Source organism: Zeus faber, assembly GCF_960531495.2.
Source record: "Zeus faber genome assembly, chromosome: 20".
NCBI classification, from domain to species: domain Eukaryota; kingdom Metazoa; phylum Chordata; class Actinopteri; order Zeiformes; family Zeidae; genus Zeus; species Zeus faber.
In genome coordinates, this window is record NC_137207.1 from 28,814,438 (window position 1) to 28,832,603 (window position 18,166).

The 18,166-nt window shown below is 45.5% G+C and overlaps 1 protein-coding gene across 3 annotated transcripts; it reads right to left on the minus strand.

Moving 5' to 3' along the window:
* Positions 1-412: 412 nt before the first annotated feature.
* plekha4 (pleckstrin homology domain containing A4) lies at positions 413-16,241 on the minus strand. Of its 3 annotated transcripts, none has more exons than XM_080021546.1 (24): positions 16,120-16,241; positions 14,827-14,896; positions 14,200-14,301; positions 13,961-14,033; positions 11,919-12,019; positions 11,547-11,665; positions 10,614-10,817; positions 10,114-10,345; positions 9,177-9,236; positions 7,709-7,846; positions 7,441-7,500; positions 6,916-6,996; positions 6,482-6,634; positions 6,289-6,387; positions 6,010-6,118; positions 5,755-5,831; positions 5,484-5,576; positions 5,338-5,410; positions 4,692-4,744; positions 3,365-3,475; positions 2,716-2,991; positions 2,225-2,328; positions 1,977-2,089; positions 413-1,718 (listed from the first exon to the last, which is right to left on the minus strand). In XM_080021546.1, the coding sequence occupies exons 2-24, from the start codon at positions 14,893-14,895 to the stop codon at positions 520-522; spliced, it is 3,699 nt and encodes a 1,232-aa protein (XP_079877672.1). In that variant the 5' UTR covers position 14,896; positions 16,120-16,241; the 3' UTR covers positions 413-519. The 3 variants fall into 3 exon arrangements, with proteins under 3 accessions (XP_079877672.1, XP_079877671.1, XP_079877673.1); XM_080021545.1 differs by having other exon boundaries at positions 4,692-4,747; XM_080021547.1 differs by having other exon boundaries at positions 1,581-1,718; positions 1,977-2,084; positions 4,692-4,747.
* Positions 16,242-18,166: the final 1,925 nt, after the last annotated feature.

Below are 18,166 nucleotides of genomic sequence, written 5' to 3' on the forward strand. Positions count from 1 at the left end.
TTATAATATTCATATTCAGGCATTATCTTTTCAAACTGAGGAGCCTTGGTTTGATCCATTCCATCAAGATCCAATCTGAGATCAATATCTTTAATCAGGTGTCTCTCCTCTAGTTCTCCTCTAAAAGTAAAGATGGACTCGTGACCATTTTGCTAGGGATCCCCCTGGAACCGCTGAAAGGACCCCCTGCAGGTCCCTGGACCCCAGGTTGAAAACCTCTAACCTATACGCATATAATTAGATGCAGTTTAGGAACGAGATGAAATGAAGAGTTGGTGGGAGCTGGAGGAAACCCTGTGATGTCATCTGAATCATCCCCACTTGGTCAGAGAGCAACTGAGAAGTTCAGTGTTTTTAAACAATTCACACAAAGCACATTTTGTCAGAAGTGTCAGTAGATTCCCCAACAATCACATGTTTAATATTTAATATTTCAGATCAGAATTCCTCTCAAATCATTTGTTCCCGTGTTCTTATGCTATTCTCCAAACCCTTTAACACCAAAGATCTAAAGCTTCTTTACAAACTAGTCCTCAAAACGGTCACTCTGGCCGTTCTGAAGCTGCTGCTTCGGACGGCTCCGCCCTTGTCACAGGGACCTGGGTCCCCCGCCGTGGAACCCCCAGTTCCTCGGTCCACCGCCGTGGACCCCCTGGTTTTTCGGTCCCCTGCCGTGGACTCCCCGGTTTCTCCGTCTCCCGCCGTGGACCCCCCGGTTTCTCGGTCCCCCGCCGTGGAACCCCCGGTTCCCTGGTCCCCCGCCGTGGACCCCCCGGTTCCTCGGTCCCCCGCCGTGGACCTCCCGGTTCCCGGGTCCCCTGCCTTGGACCTCCTGGTTCCGGTTCCAAACGCTCTGCCCTTCTCCGTGTTGTCCAGATTCTTCCGTTCGTCCCGCATCTCCTCGTAAACACAAAGCTCCGTGTTGTGGGAAGCGGCCCCGAGGGTCCCCTGGTGTATGAGCGACGGGGGGAGGCCCGAGGGAGGTTCCGGTGACTTGTTGGAACCCATAGAAGTTCCAGATGGGCTGAAACCATGGATCGGGGCTTGGGACGGTCCCTCGGCACCGCAGGTCGAAACTTCCCGGGCGGAGTCGTCGGGTGATGGTCGGGTGTCGGCCCATTCCTCCAGGCGGTGCTCCAATTGGGCGTTGGGGTCCCCGTCGTGTCCGGTGAGGTCCGTGTCCGACATACTGAGGTCACATGCAATCTTGTAGAAGAGTGAGTGGTTCTGGTTCATCTCCTCCGGGTTCCAATTGACAGCCGGCAAGATACCATCACAGTTGGTTCCGTCCGATACCTGAGCGCGCCATTGGCTGTTGATGGTCTCCACTTCCTGGTCGCAGCAGGGTTCCATGCCGTTGTTCTGCAGCGGGATGAAACCCTGCGACCGGTTGGTAGAGAGGAACCACTCGGCCCGGGTGGACAGGAAGCTCTTCTCCCTGGAGCGTCCTGGTGGATATTCATGCTGCTCCTCCGTCTCCACTAGCTGACCGTCGCTCCTCTGGTAGAGTGTCACGGAGGAAGTGTGGCGGGCGGCGGCGGGAGGCCTGGTCCAGTGTTTAGTGGCTCCTGTCCTCACGCCGCAGTCTCTGTGCGCTGATTTGTTTCCGGGCTCACGGCCGTCATGTTCTCCTGCAGCTTGTCCAGCAGGAGGCCAGAGGCCTTGCTCTGCTCCACCTCTCGGTGAATGGCTCCAACAAGCGTCTGGACGATTGCTCTCTGGAAACAGGACAGAGCAATAAGAATCAGATACTGACGCTCTGCTTTAATCTCACTCAACCACCACAATGCATCCAAAGCACCCTGATCTAGAAGACCGTCTCCTAGCTTGTCCACTGTCTCCTAGCTCCTAGACGTGTCCCAGCTCGTCCAGTGTCTCCTACCTCCTAAACGGTCTCCTAGCTAGTCGAATGTCTCCTAGCTCCTAGGCTGTTTCCTAGCTCCTAGGCTGTCTCGTAGCCCCTAGACTGTCTTTACCTGATGACACGCTCTGAGCTGCTCCGTCATTGGTCGAGACAGGGAGCGTCACTTCCTGGTTCTCCATGTTGATTGGGAGGTGGGTGGGTGCTAATGCACTCTTTCTGACTGCACTGAGAGAGAGAGAGGGTGGGAGATAGAGAGAGCACTGTGATTCATTACAATATTAAAGATAGTTATTGATCGATATTTATTAATCTATCGATTTATTCACAATTCCATAAATCCACTGTCTCACACACAAACACCTCTGGATGACTCTCTCCCTGATCCGCTGCACCCGACGCAACTTGGCCTCCCGCTGGTCGGAGGTCAGACAGGGGTCGGAGGTCAGAGGGGGCGTGGCCTCAGCCTGTCCAGGAACATTCCATTAGCGCTGTGTTTACATTCTGAGGTTTCCACTGTATTCAGAGAGGTCTTTACATTACATTACATTTAGCAGACGCTTTTATCCAAAGCGACTTACAATTATTCAAACACCGACGGACGCAGCCATCAGGAGCAATTTGGGGTCTAAGTGTCTTGCTCAAGGACACTACAGCATGCTAGCAACCTTTAGATTACTAGACGACCAGCTCTACCTCCTGAGCTACCGTCCCACTAGTCTCCACACGTCCACGGTCTTTAGTAACATCATGTTATGTATTATATATGATGTATATTATATATGATGTATGTTATACATGATGGATATTACATAATATATGAGTTTGTAGTTATGCCTTTAAAACATATTTACAGTCATGGCTTTGGAGCTGCCGGCTCCATCTTGGACCTCGTCGCTGCGGAGCACTGTCCCCAGGTCCCGCTGGGTCCTGGTCTCGGTCTTTGGGGGCAGACCCTGGAGGACCACGGGAGGTGGGGTGGTGTCTGAGGCTGGCTGAGGGTGAGGGATCTGCTCTGGCAGCCGGGTGGACAGCTCTGGAGAGGGGTCCTCAATGGAGACCTTCCTGGCCAGCATGGAGGAGGGCAGCAAGGCCGACACCACCCGGGTCACACGGAGGGGGAACGGTGCCTGAGGGAGGAATGGGAACCAGGTGAGACCTCAACCCGACTAGCAGGTTGCCTGGCAACAACATCAGCACCGTCAGTATTCACTATATGATGAAGCGCTCCATCACCATCATCTCATGGAGTTCAACATGGACTCCTCCCCCTCCACCCAGACCCCTCCTCCCCTCCACCCAGACCCCTCCCCCTCCACCTAGACTAGCCCCTCCCCCACATAGGCTCCTCCACCTAGAGCCCACATCTCCTCCACATAGGCACCTCCCCCTCTACCTAGACTCCTCCATCCTCCACCTAGACTCCTCCCCCTCCAGCCAGACCCCTCCTCTCCTCCACATAGCCCCCCCCCCTCCATCTAGACTCCAGACAGACAGGCATACCTCAGGCAAGCCTCCTGTGCCAGGCATCATGGGAGCTCTCCTCTGATTCGTCAGCCTCTGCTGATTCCTTCTCATTCTCTCCATCTGCTCGTCTTCACTCATCCTCCCCTTCTGTGAGAGACATGTGCATGGTTTCACAAAACTGCCCTGTGTGCACGCTCAGCCCGGCATGCACACAACGTGCACACGTACATGCAGGCAGGGATGTTGCAGCAAAAGGCAGAAAGAAATAATTGTGGAATAACGTCAGAAAAGAGAGAGAGAGAGAGAGAGAGAGAGAGAGAGAGAGAGAGAGACTCCACATTGTCATTATATTTCACTATTATGATTACTATATTTATTATTATTATTATTTTCTTTCCAACTGTTTTGGCCGTATGGTGTTTATAAATGGTCATGCTAATTAGTTTTTATGAATTGCTGAAACAAAATTGAGAGAGAGGGAGAGAGAGAGAGAAAGAGGGGAGGAGAGGGTGAGAGAGGGGGGAGCGAGAGAGGCAGAGAGAGAAAGAGAGAGAGGCAAAGAGAAGACAGGGGAGAGAGATGGGGAGAGAGGATAGATGGGGAGAGAGAGAAAGAGAATAGGGGGAGAGAGGCAGAGAGAGAAAGAGAGTGAGAGAGAGAAGAGGAGAGAAAGAGAGAGAGGCAGAGAGTAGACAGGCTGGAGAGAGAGAGTGAGAGAGAGACATGGGGAGAGAGAGGAGAGAGACTGGGAGAGAGAGAATAAGGGGAGAGAGAGAGGGAGAGGTAAGGGAGAGAAAGAATGTGAGAGACGGGGTGAGAGGAAAGACATGGAGAGAGAGAGAGAGTGAGAGATGTGGAGAGAGAGAGAGGACAGACGGACAGAGAGAGTGAGAGACAGGGAGAGAGAGAGAGGGAGAGAGAGAGTGAGAGACGAGAGAGAGAGGAGAGACAGGGAGAGAGAGAGGGAGAGAGAGAGTGAGAGACGAGAGAGAGGAGAGACAGGGAGAGAGAGAGGGAGAGAGAGAGTGAGAGACGAGAGAGAGAGGAGAGACAGGGGAGAGAGAGAGAGGAGAGACAGGGGGAAGAGAGGGGAAGAGCGAGAGAGAGAGAGAGACCAAATGAATCAGAGTGGTAGGGAGTGTGATGAGGGGGTTGGGAGGCAGAGCAGTGACGGTGGCACCAGGCTCTGCCCCCCCCCTATTGGCCGGCTGGGGTACTGCGGCGTGTCCTAATTGCAGCACAGATGAAGGGAATCAAAGAAGTGGAATTTGGCCGTGATGTAAAAGGAGGAAAAGCGGCTTGATGCTGCTAAATTTGGTGCATCCTGCTCCCACTAACTAGCAAACTGGGAAAACAGTCAAACCTTGGACGGCAGGCTCACATCCGGCGGCGTCCATCTTGATCCGGAAGGAGGTTCTACTGATTAAGAAACAGAAAGGATGATGAAGGATAATGGACAGGAGTTATATTTTGTTTTAGAATTTTATTTAATTTAAATGTAACAAAAAGTATTAAATGGGGCAGAAAACACCAATATTAAGCATGAATCACATGATCAGATCAGGCAGCGTGTTTATTGTAATGATTAATAAGAAATAGATAACGTCCAGTCAGCCGATCATTATCTGTAAATAACTGAAGGTTACTGGTTATTTTTATAACCAGTATAAGTAGTTTTATAACTAGCAACTAGCAACTAGCAACATATTATGTTGAGATAAACTCCTTGTTAAATCTGAACTATTCGACATTATTAATGTGAAATATAACATCTACATGAATCCTGAAATGTCAAGCTGGATGGGACGTTGACTTCCAGTCTTCCATTCTAATTTCTAGTGCCACCAGATGCCAACCAGGATAAGTGGTTGCCTGTGGCAACGGTCATGAATGAATCAGCATCATTAGTAGGAAATAAATGAGTGCTGACTGACCGCTATCGACCAATCACAATCTAATATTCCACAGAGCGGAGTGAAAAGGAGTTTTATTGTGTTAAAAAGAGGCACCTGAACTGTCGCTCAGCAGATCTCGCTTGAGGTTCTCTGCTCTGTGGAGAACCACAGGGTTGCTGTAGATTCCCTGGAACACAACCAACATTATTCCAGAAGGAACCAACACACAGATGCCAACAGCAAGCTCCACTCAGTCCCACCTCATAGGTCGGTTCCGAACATCTGTAATGCTGAATGCCTTCCTGCAGCTCCTCAGGTAAAGGAGGACGAAGAGGTGGGTCTAGCTCCGCCTCCTGGAAGGAGGATGTCACAGTTTGGTCACAAGGAAGCTTCAGATGAATAAATGACCTGCAATCCATTCTGACGCTGATCATGCTGTTCTAGTTTACACTTTCAAGCTTGGCTTGTGGAAGTATCCTGGAATAATGTGTTCATCCTAACAGAGTTATGAGAGTTCCAGCTGTTATTTACCGCATGGAGTTGAGAGTGAAGTTCTTCTGTTGGAGAACCTGGGTGGAAATCTGACCTTTGGAACAATGATGGAGGAACTGGGAGAGAGATGGAGAGGCAGACAGATAGAGAGAGCAGTATTTACATCCAGACACATTTTTTATCTGTCTGTCTGGAATTCCCTGGACCATATAACCTTCAATAGTCCTCTATTCATGTTTATCCATTTATCCATCCATCTATCCATCCATCCCTCCATCCATCCCATGGACGTACTGCTCTGAGTGTGTAGTCCCAGTAGTATAGAGAAATGGTCCCTGTTGATTCTCAGTCCAGACAGGATGTCCTCCATCATCCACATCTCCCTCTGAGCCTGGGACTGTTCCTGATACAACATGGAAACCCCTTCACTTCCTGTGCAGCAGTATTACTTCCCACCAGTGTTCTACACAGTACACAATGTACTACCCAGTACACAGTGTATTATCCAGTACATCATGGACTGTGAGCCTTTCTATGACCTTTGCTTTAGATTAAAAACGTTGTTTTTTTTACCTGTGGCATTCCAAAGTTGCAGAAGTGTTGGAGCTCAGAGCGGATGACGGAGAGTTGACTCTCCATCCGCTCATACTGACTCCACACTCTCTCCATTTCCTGATGATGCAACAAAAATGATAATTTCGACTGATGGAGAGACAGCGATCTGGATAAATAAAACAAAAGTGATAGACAGATAGGTCCTACACACCAGTGACACATCACACATTCTGGCCCGGATGGTGACCAGCTCTTCTTGCAGCAAAGCCTTCTGGGTAAGCGCATCTTCCTGCTCCTGGGGAGCCATGCTCCTCCACTCCTCCAGCTGCAGCCGGGTCATCTCCATGGCAACATGGATGCTATCCTGGGGTCAGATTCAGAAACATCTCATGGATTACAGTGCAACAACAGCGTAATCACAGTGTTGTGAATGGAAAACTGTGAATCCCAAAATCATTGAGTCGAATTCAATCAAAATGAATTGAAATGTCAAGTGTGGAACACAACAATAATTCAAAGTTAATGCCTGTGTGTCTGTGCGAAGGAATGGTCGGGAGTGTTGAGGCAGGAGCGGTGTGACTCTGGGATCTGTTTCCTGTTTCTATTGGCTGAGCTTGCTCGCATGCTGGGTGTTAGGGTGCGGACCTTATCCACCTGCAGCTGAGCCAGCTCCATGGACAGACTGTGCAGCAGCTTGTCACAGCCACACAGTCTGGTGAGCACCGCCTGGTGGACACAACATGAAACAACACACAACACAACATGCAACACACAACACAACACTTCGGGTTTCACAACAAACACTAATCCTTTTGGATCGATCTGAATTTATAAAAGTGCTGGCAGTATAAAAGTCACACAGAGAAAAGACTGATCCTGAGAAACTGAATTTAATACAGTATAGAACTTATAAAGTCAAATACCGCCACAAAATGAGAGTTGATCTAATTCCAAAATAAAAGGCTAATAAAATACCAAAAATTTTATGACTGATCCAACATGAGCATCAAACCTAAACCAGAAGTTTTTGGGTAACATTTTCTTTTGATCCCGAGTGGTGATCAATGATCAATGGTGATTTTAGGTCAGTTCAGGAGTTTCTCATTAAGAGATGAACTCGGGAGTGTTCTATTAAAAATCCATGCGTGAGATCCATGTTGCTGTACTCACATCCGAGTCGCTCTCCAGGGGTCTGAGGGACACAGCGTCTCTCAGCTCCAGCTGCGGAGCCTGAAAAGGGGATTTAAACTGAGAGTTTTACTGTGGAACGTTGTTACCGCACGCGTGCACACACGCACGCACACGCACACGCGCACGCGCACACAGCCCCCCTGGAGGAGAACTGTGGTCAGTTCCTGCAGAGACATGGACATCCCTAGATCAGATCAGATCAGCACAATCCCTTGAAGATAATGCACTATGTTATCTTGGACCGTACCACTGCGGGGACGGACTGCACCACCGCCGGTCCACTCAGGGTCAGGTGGCTGCGGTGGTGGAGGTGAGGCAGGGGTGCAGCCCTGGCAGAGGGGGGCAGCGGGGGTAATGAGCCACAGTTTGCCCCCGTGGAGAAACTCTGAAAGAGAGAGAGTGGGAGATAATACGGATAATAATAAATAGTTGATCAGTTACAGCTGACCACCCAACCAATCATCAACCGACCACCCAACCAACTGACCACCCAACCCATCAACCACCCAACTAATCAACCACCGACTACTCAACCACCCAATCGGCCACCCAATCGTCCACTGACCACCCAATCGGCCACCCAACCAACTGACCACCAACCAACTGACCACCCAATCAATCAACCACTGATCACTAACATTACATTACATTACATTACATTACATTACATTTAGCAGACGCTTTTATCCAAAGCAACTTACAATTGTTCAATCACCGACGGACGCAGCCACCAGGAGCAATTAGGGGTTAAGTGTCTTGCTCAAGGACACTACAGCATGCTAGCAGGAGGAGCCTGGGATCGAACCAGCATCCTTTAGATCACTAGACCACCAGCTGACCACCCAACCCATCAACCACCCAACCAATTAACCAATCGACCACCCAACTAATCAACCACCGACCACTCAACCACCCAATCAGCCACCCAACCGAGCGACCACCCAACCAATCGGCCGCCAACCAACCAGCCACCCAACTAATCAACCACTGAACACCCAAACAATCCACCATCCACCCAATCGTCCACTGACCACCCAACCAACCAACCTATCCACCACCCAATCAACTGACCACCAACCAACTGACCACCCAATCAATCAACCACTGACCACCCAACCAACCAACCAACCAATCGACCACCCAACCAATCAACCACCCGACCACTAACCGACCGCCCAAGCAATCATCCACCGATCACCCAACCAACCAACCAACCGACCACCCCACCAGTAATCCACCAACCACCCAACCAATCCACCACCTAACCAATAATCCACTGACCACCCAACCAACCAACCAATCGACCACCCAACCAATCAACCACCCAACCATCTGACCCCTAACCGACCACCAAGCCAATCATGCACTGACCACCCAACCAACCAACCAACCAACCGACCACCCCAACAGTAATCCACCAACCACCCAACCAATCAACTACCCAACCGACCACTGAACCAACCAACCAACCAGCCAATCAACCACCAACCACCCAACCAATCCATCCCCCAACCAATTAACCACCCAATCAATCAACCAACCGATTAAGCAACAATCAACCACCCAACCAACCGACCACCCAACCCATCAACCAATCCACAACCAACCACCCAACTTACCAATCACCCAACCAATCAACCAACCAACGTATCAATCCAAGCTCAGAATTGGATAATCTTAAATTGAATGGGAAGGGTTTATTTGTGATTACGTACCTTTCCTAAAGATCTCCGGCCGCTGGATCCGTGATGAACGGAACCGTACGTCGGTGTCGGCTGCAGAGGATGAAAGAGTCTTGAAATTAAACCCTTGAGCTTTTAATGTTCTTCCGACATTAATAAATAAAAACAGATTCCTACAATTCCCATTAAACTCTCCAACCTCATAGTAATTTCATCAGTCAGATTATATTATATCATATCATATTTTGTTCCATTACTTTCCCTTTGCACACTTTTTTTTTAAATTATTAGTCATGGCATAGAAAGTGCTCTAAAGTTGTATCAGGTGGAGAGGCAGCAGGAAGTGATGCTGCATTCCACGGGCACTCTATTACTCAATCTGTAATTTGTGTCGGTAGTCCCCAAGTTAACATAACATCAAACTACATCAAGTATTTCAAAAACACATGATACGCGTTAATATAAATAATAATCCATACAAAGCGAACATTGTTCACCTCACGGTGCCTGCCACCATGTTGCCGTGATGTCAAGCCTGTTATCTTGGTGTAATCGAGCGCTAGCTGAAATTCCAACCTAAATGGCAACTTAAATAGCGCCCCCACCCTGCTAACATGTGAAAAAGGGGCGTGCTGGTGCATATTTATTTCAACTTCTAGCACTGATGCTGTGACTATTTTTCTCAGTGGAATCTCCTTAACTAGACATATAACTACAATGTCTCTTTTTTAACTTCTAGTTATTAAACTAGACATACTAGTTATAAATCAATATTCCATCTCAGTGTATTCTATTTAATGAGCAGTGTGTGATAAGCAGGATAATGTGCAGCCAGACGACCAATAACCTCCTTCAGAGAGATGGTTATTTAGTAATAATGACCGTCTGGATGGACGATATTGTCCCTTACTTATTAAAGTACAAAAATACATTTCCTCTAGTTAAATCCCAAACTTCTCCTCCTCCTCACCTTGGTGAGGTTCCACCTCTCTCGGACGGAGTGCGGACCCCTGAACTCAAGGCGGGGCGAGGGGGGTGTGTAGCTCACCATGGGGGGCGAGGTCTGGGGGCGGATGTCAACCCGCCCCACCGGGGTGTGGGGCCTGGAGCCTAGCAGAGCCCTATAGGTGGAGCCTGCTGCCGGGTGCTGCGTGGCCATGGTGGCACAGTGACCCCTGCTGAGGGAGGGGTCTGGGGATGGGCTGGAAGCGAAGGGGCAAAACACAGAGTTATGATTGTTATTGTTGCTAATAACAATACAAAATATTATATTCTTATATGATTGTATAAATAATCATAATAATAATAATTTCTTGACTTAATATTCAACAAAAAGTCAACCACTTTTAAACCTCTGATATTGGTTTGCTTTGGATAAAAGACATAAATGAAAAACAACTTCATACATATATGTAATTATAGTTTTGTTTGTAAAGCAGTGCGTCTAAGTGAGAGAGTTGAGTGGCTTACCTCTGGCAAACGCTCCTCCTGTCCCTCTGCTCAGACATGGACCGTCCCATCCTTCCCCCCGTCATGTGACTTGGTTCACTCTGGGTGCGGCTGACCCACCGGGGCTTGTGGGACATCCCATCTACCTCGGAGAGGCAGCAAGGTTCCGCCACTGACTCACTGCTGCCCCCCATCTGCGTGAAGTCCTGGTAGCTGGAGCAGCGCCTGCATGGGTCCGATATAACAATAATAAATAACAATAAAAAAAAAAATCTATATAACTTTTAAAACAAATCAAACTATGGAAGCAGTGCATCGGGTTTTTAAGTAGCTGAAGCGTGCACATTCCACATGTCACTTGTCACGCCTCTCTCCATCTCTCTCCACCGGCTCCCTGTAGCTGCCGCATCAAGTTCAAATCCTTGATGCTGACCTACAGGGCGGTCACTCGATCGGCACCCACATATATTGCATCACGTATCAGGCCACGCCCCAACCCGCTCTCTGAGATCTGAGTGGCGGCTGGTGGCGCTGTGAAATAAGTTCTCAGTCCAGAATAAACAGAAAAATAATAGAATAAAACAGAATAAAACAACCGATCCCATTTGAGCTATGACCAACTATTCTTGTTTTTGTTAATGTCGACTAGTTTTAAGTTGTTTTATTGACATAATGCACTAATACCAAATGAGTACTTATCATATTGCACATACAAAAAAAAAAGAATTACTCATAACACAACTTTTACTATTCGGATTCCTTAAAGCGTCTTGCACTTGTATCTGGTTGAATTAAGAAAGAGAGGGTCAGGTTTCAAATTCAAGGTTGCTTCAATGGTCATTGTCTGCTTTGGACACAAGCATCTGATTAATGAATAAATGTTAATGTAAATCTACTGTACATAACTCATGTAACGGTGATGAAGGTCTTTAGACTGTAGTTACAGAGTTTCACCTTTTGAGGGAGCTCTCAATCTCCATGGCAGCAGACTGGGTAAGGGCTCGAACCCAGCCCAGCATGTCCTCCTGGGTGTCTGCACTGAAGAAGTAGGATCGCATCCCCTGGTGGACCACCTGCTCACAGAAATAAGATATTTGCGTCTTATATTTTATTATAACATTCAGTTGTATCATATCGCCATGAAATAAAGACAGTCAATTTATGATACAACTAAATACAACTTGAAATTTCACTCCATATCAGCTCTGAGAAATTTGAGCCTTTCTTGATTGGAGTTGTGTTCTGATATCATAACATTTAATCTTTAATTAAAAGGTGTTAAAACTTTGTGCTGACCAGAGTGATACATGTTCTTGTGTCTCATACCTTGAAGGTGTTCTTCCTGTTCTTGCATTCTCTTGGCGTGCAGAACAGGATGTTGTAGCTGGGAAGAGGAATGCTGCCCAGGACCGACTCCTCCCTGCTGTCTGGAACACACCGCGAGATAACTGGTTAATTATGTAGTCTGACAACTACATCATCAGATAATTACTAGTTAACTCATATAATAGTGTAGTACTCTGATCGTTATCTACCATGGTAGTGCAGTCATCTGAAATATCACTAGTCTGATAGTTAATTATTCTAATAGTGAACGAGTTTGACAGTTTACTAGTCCAATAGTTAACTTGTTTGATAGTATCCTCGTTTGGCAGTTAACTAGTCTGATAGTTAATTGGTCTGATAGTTAAATAGTCTGGCAGTTAACTAGTCGGACAGTTAATTAGTAGTACAGTTAACTAGTCCGATAGTTAACTAGTCCGACAGTAAAGTAGTCAGACAGTTAACCAATGTAATAGTTAACTAGTCTGACAATTTACTAGTCGAGTTAAACTAGTCTGACAGTTGACTATTTCAATATTTAAATAGTCCTACAGTTAACTAGTGTGCCATATAACTAGTCTGGCAGTTAACTAGTGTGGCAGTTAACTAGGAAGGTAGTAAACTCGTTTGACAGTTAACTAGCCTGATAGTTACCTAGTCTGACAGTTATCTAGTCTGACTTTTAACTAATTGAATAGTTAACTAGTTGGATAGTTGACTAGTTTGACTCTTAACCAATTTAAAAATGTACTAGTCTGGCGGTTAACTAGTCTGCCCTTTAACTAATTTCAAGATACAGGAGCTTTAATAGTTGACTAGTTGGATAGTTAACTAACCCGGTAATTAACTAGTCTGAATTTTAACTAATTTAATAGTTACCTAATTGGATAGCTAACTATCCTGACCGTTAACTAGTCCAACAGTTAACTAGTTGGATGGTTAACTAGTCTGACAGCTAACTAGTTTGTCTTTTAACAAATTTAACAGTTTACTAGTCCGGCAGTTTACTAGGCTGACTTTTAACTAATTTTATAGTTAACTAAAAAGAAAGCCCAGCTTTGTAGAAAGCATAGCTTTGTCCTAGGATTATATCGAACTTCTACCACTGTACCACTGAGAGCATCCTTACAAAATGCATCTCTGTCTGGTACGGTAACTGCAACCTTGCTGACCGCAAGACACTATAAAGAGTAGTGAACTCTGCCCAGAGGACTACTGGCTGTATACTACCCCTCATCCACAACACATACCATGACTGCTGCTTAAACAAAGCCAAATCCATTGTCAAGGATGACACCCACCCTAACGATGGACTTTTCACCCTTCTCCCATCTGGCAAGCGATAGAGGAGCCTGCACTCCAGCACCAGCAGGCTCAAGTACAGCTTCTTTCCAGAGGCTGTAACACTGTTGAATAAACCCTCACCCCCCTCTAGCACTGGACTTTTAAATGGCTCCCCGCTTACCCACTGAATCTCACTTTCTGCAATGTTCACCTGTTTACATTTACTGCCTTGCACTGTATAACTGTTTACACTCACTTCTGCACTGTTTCATCAATTGCCCTTGCACTGCTATCACCTAAAAACTTTTTTATATTCCATAAACTGACCAAAACCTGCACAATATACATAGATGTGTATATATACTACATGTATATATGTAGTATTTATATCAAATGTCTATTTTTACTCTCTGTACATACTCCCCCTATACTCCTGACAAACCTGTATTTATAACCTTACACTGTTGTACATAATACATCAAAACTGCACAGAAACACTGTACTCAAATAGCACTTTGGTATTTAAATGCTTCTTTTGCACTTTTAGTTAGACGTCAACTGCATTTCATATATTTTGCTAGTGACAATAAAGTTGAATCTAATCTAATCTAGCTAGTTGGATAGTTAACTAACCTGACAGTTCACCAGTCATAGAGTTAACCAGTTGGATAGTTAACTAGTCTGACAGTTAACTAGTCTTACTTTTAACAAGTCTGACAGTTAACTAGTTGAATGGTGTACTAGTCTGGTTCTGTGCTAACCTTTATAGTAGAACAGACAATAGTTGGACAGGACGAACCATCTCCTCTTCCAGAGCTTCAGACCAGAGCTGTCCTGCAAACGAGCATAAGAGCAGCTCTCGTTACAACAGATTTTTATGGTCTGTCTCACTGGAAACTATTTATAGCAATAATAAAAAAAAAAGATATATATAAAATAATAATAATAATAATAATAATAATAATAATAATAATTTCTTATGACATTTTCTATCAACAACCTTCTTGTTAAGCCACCCCCTGATGACCACAGGGCAGTTGGGATCCCTCCTGGCGGCTCGGCACCGCTTACCGAACGTCTGGACCTTCTCCACGTTGCACCTCTACAGAATGAACACATGAATCATAATATACATACAAAATTTACCATCATTCAAACTTGCAACTGGCAGCATGGCAACATGCAGTATTAAGGCCATATACAGTGTGATGTCACAGTGTGATGTCATGATTATTAATTCATCACATGCAGTCACACAAGTACAGTTCAGTGAAATGATAAATACTTAATGAGAAACATGGTATGGTGATAGACGTGACCACATTCAGTGATCAGTCCTATGTGCGATGTGAAGTCATAATGTGATGTGAAATGTGATTTCCTATGTGATGTGATGTCATATGTAAAGTGATGTCATATATGATGGGATGTGATACGTGATGTGGTGTGATACGTGATGTGATGTCATATGTAATACATGTGATATGATGTCATATGTGAGGTGATGTCATATGTAATATGATATGTGATGGGATGTGATACGTGATATGATGTCATATGTGATGTATTGTGATCTGTGATTCGATGTGATATGTGATGTGACAGCTGGCACAGTGTGCTAACAGACTTTATACGGCGGCAGGGGAGAGATGCTAGCCACACTGGATGCTTGGCTTCCTCTGTCCTGGTCCTCCATCCTGAAAGATAGACAGGGAGAGGAAGACAGGCGTTATAGCAGACAGCTAAGGAAGAGTGGTGGAGACAGACAGAAATGAAGGACAGAAATTCAAACTAACATTTTAAGAAAATCCATTTAGACAGAGACAGACAGGCAGGCAGGCAAACTGACAGACAGACAGACAGACAGACAGACAGACAGATGTCGGCCTCCATTTGAACCACACCAAGCAGTCTGTTTCGCTGAATACAAACAGTGGAAATAATTCACGGTTTGGACCCTGAAGAAATGTGTGTTCCATAAGCAGAACTTCTCTTTTTATATAAAACACACGCACACGCACACACACACACACACACACACACACGAAAACACACGAACACACACACACACACACACACACACACACAGCGCCACCTGGACGAGAACTGTGCTCAGTTCCTGCAGAGACATGGACTCCGCAACACACACAATTATAATTATGCTAATTGAACGTCAGTCGATGAACTTGGAATGCATTTGAGGTTTTTTTTAATATTATTATTTTTGGACTGAAGTCGCTCGTTGTTTAACAAACCGTTTCTAAAACTGCGTCCAAACCAAAATGTTAAATCCTGGAAGGCATCTTAATAGTGTAAAAAATTATGTTTTGACAAAGCGGTTCATCTCATCGCTGTCCAAACATTATATAATTGGTACAGACAGGTCAGTATTACATCAAAACAGGAAAATTGATGATCTAGATGACTATCAACCGTCAGAACACTTTCCTTTACTTTATTATTAGGTTTATTGCACATCTTTGCTGTTCACTGTTTAATTTAGGGTTAATTATTCTGGTTTATTGTTAAGTTCTAGGCATTGTTATCTTCTTAGGTTATGAGATAAGATAAGGTAAGTGCAGGATTTTCTAGGATTTCACCCTCCTGGTAATTCTAACGGGAAGTAAAAAGTGAAGGTAACTGTAGAGTAAGGAATATACTAGTTCACCGGTTATTTCAAGGATTTAGATAAGAAATGTTGACTCTGATGAGAGTTGAAATCAAATCCTCATCAATACAAATTTAAGACTATCCAATGCCTTTAATGCCTAATATCACAGTAAAATTGAATTTAAAGACATTTTAAGGACCTGCAGACGACCTGGAAACACTACAGCCAAACCCGCGTTTCTCATTGTAATCTGAAATGAAAGATAAAGCAGGTCAGTTCTCTCCAAACCAGTTAGGAACCAGTACAGACCAGTGTGAGTGAGTCCCTCCAGCAGCCTGTCCTGTCGGTAGGCTTCCAGCCCAGACAAGAGCCCCTCTCTGGGCCCCGGGCGAGGGTCTGCCTCACCCGTCTCCCACAGATCTATTCTGAGCACTGCAGGCCCTGCGGCGGCATGCGACAGCTGCAGGAAAACCAATATGGCCGGAGGACCAGGACGCATTCCCAGGAACTGGGTCCAAGGAGGACGGGACTCGCCGCTTAGACAGCAGAAGAAGTACTCTGAGCTTTTACCTCAAGTAAAAATACCCTGATTCAAAATGACTCTCGTGGAAAGTACACCGCTGACATTTCTACTTCAGTAAAAAGTACAGAAGTACTTTGCTCTGCGTAATTAAAGTATGAAAAGTAAAAAGTACTTGTGATATCCAGCATCCTGATATAACAGTCCATAGGGTGTTCAGATTATTAGTATCGATGCATCAAATGTAGTAGAGGAAATGGAAAGAGACATATTAGAAGTGCAGTGAGTGAAAGGTTTTGATATTTGACTCTCTACTCCTCTACATTTGTAATCCCAGACTGAAGCAGCGTGTGAAGCTTGGTGGGAACGAACAGCGGCAGAGCGACCGCAAGTGCACGTGGGCACTCTGCGAGTGCTCACCATGGGTTCACCATGAAGAAACACAAACGCTCTTTTGTCGCCTAGACCTGCGACCTTCTGGCCTGGGAGGGGTGGGGTAGGGCCTGTGGGTGTCGGGGAAACATTTGGAGAATCTCCTGGATGGGCGGAGGAGTTTGACATGCTGACGAGGTGCGTGGGGAATAAAAAGGGGGTTTGTGGAGCTCCACAGAGCCAGCTTTGTGGAGCTCCAAGACACTCTGTGCTGCATCATGTGACCGGGAGGAGTCCTCTGCATCCCAACGCAGAAACCAAAACGTGCATAAAAACAGGAAGGTTTGACCTCGGGGAGGGGACGGCAACCTTCATCCCGATCAGATCTGGAAAATTCTGAAGTCCAGCGACTAGACTTGTACGTTACAAGTCTCATAGCTGGACTTCAGCACATGTTCACCTGCAACTTTGAATGAACAAAACTTAATTTTAAAATAGGTAGCAGTGAAAATGTGCTATACAATAATCTGATACAAAGATAAATATGGTGATCAGCATGTTAGATTACATTTACAGAATCATCAAGTCTGGAAAAAAAGGAAAAAAGCTAATAACAATATTATTAAAAATATTTACAAATAGACAAAAAATACGAAACAGAAATATTCAAATGTATAAAAATACAAACAATATACAGATGCGATTCTATGCACAGGATTGGTTTTGGTATATTGGGTATACATTAAAAGTGTTCATTATTTTATGTATTTACTATCTATGTATTTATGTTGTTACAGTCTTATTGTGCCTATATTTTGCTTTAGAGCAGAAAATCTAATGATCCCAAAATAAGGGTTTGCAGGGCTCTGTTCAGTACTGAATCAGATACTCTGTTTTGATTGATATTTAAAGTTCACGACTCACCCAATAACAATAATCAATACCAATCAATCATAGAACGAAAGTCAACTTGATAAGTTCATCTTCAATTCTCTCAAGTGTATTCCCAAAAACATTTCTGTAAAAAAAAATAAAAATAAAAAACCTGGTCTGGTTCTATGTGATGTGAGGACAAGAGAGCGGTCATGTTGTTTACCTGGCTGCTCTGGTGTTGCTTTAGGGTTCTTTCAGGTTGGCAGCAGATCTTCCTGGACCCCTCTGCAGATCCTCCTGGACCCTCTGCAGATCCTCCTGGACCCTCTGCAAATCCTCCAGGACGCTCTGAAGATCCTCCTGGACCCTCTGCAGAGCCTCCTGGATCTCTTGAAGATCTTCCTGGACAGTGCAGAACCCTTGTTCTTTTGGAAGAAATCTGTGGCTCTATGACTCTGTGGACAAGTGTACCTAGCATGGGCTCACGGTTTCTCCATAGAACAGTATGACAGAACAACACTACACCCTCTGTGATCTCTCTCTCTCTCTCTCTCTCTCTCTCTCTCTCTCTCTCTCTCTCTCTCTCTCTCT

Coding starts and splice junctions, on each gene's coding strand:
- plekha4 (XM_080021545.1), bottom strand. CDS start 14,895: ATGGAGGACCAGGACAGAGGAAGCCAAGCATCCAGTGTGGCTAGCATC. Junction 14,302..14,826: donor CTCCCCTGCCGCCGTATAAA/GTCTGTTAGCAC, acceptor TTCATTCTGTAG/AGGTGCAACGTGGAGAAGGT. Junction 7,501..7,708: donor TGCAGTCCGTCCCCGCAGTG/GTACGGTCCAAG, acceptor TCCCCTTTTCAG/GCTCCGCAGCTGGAGCTGAG.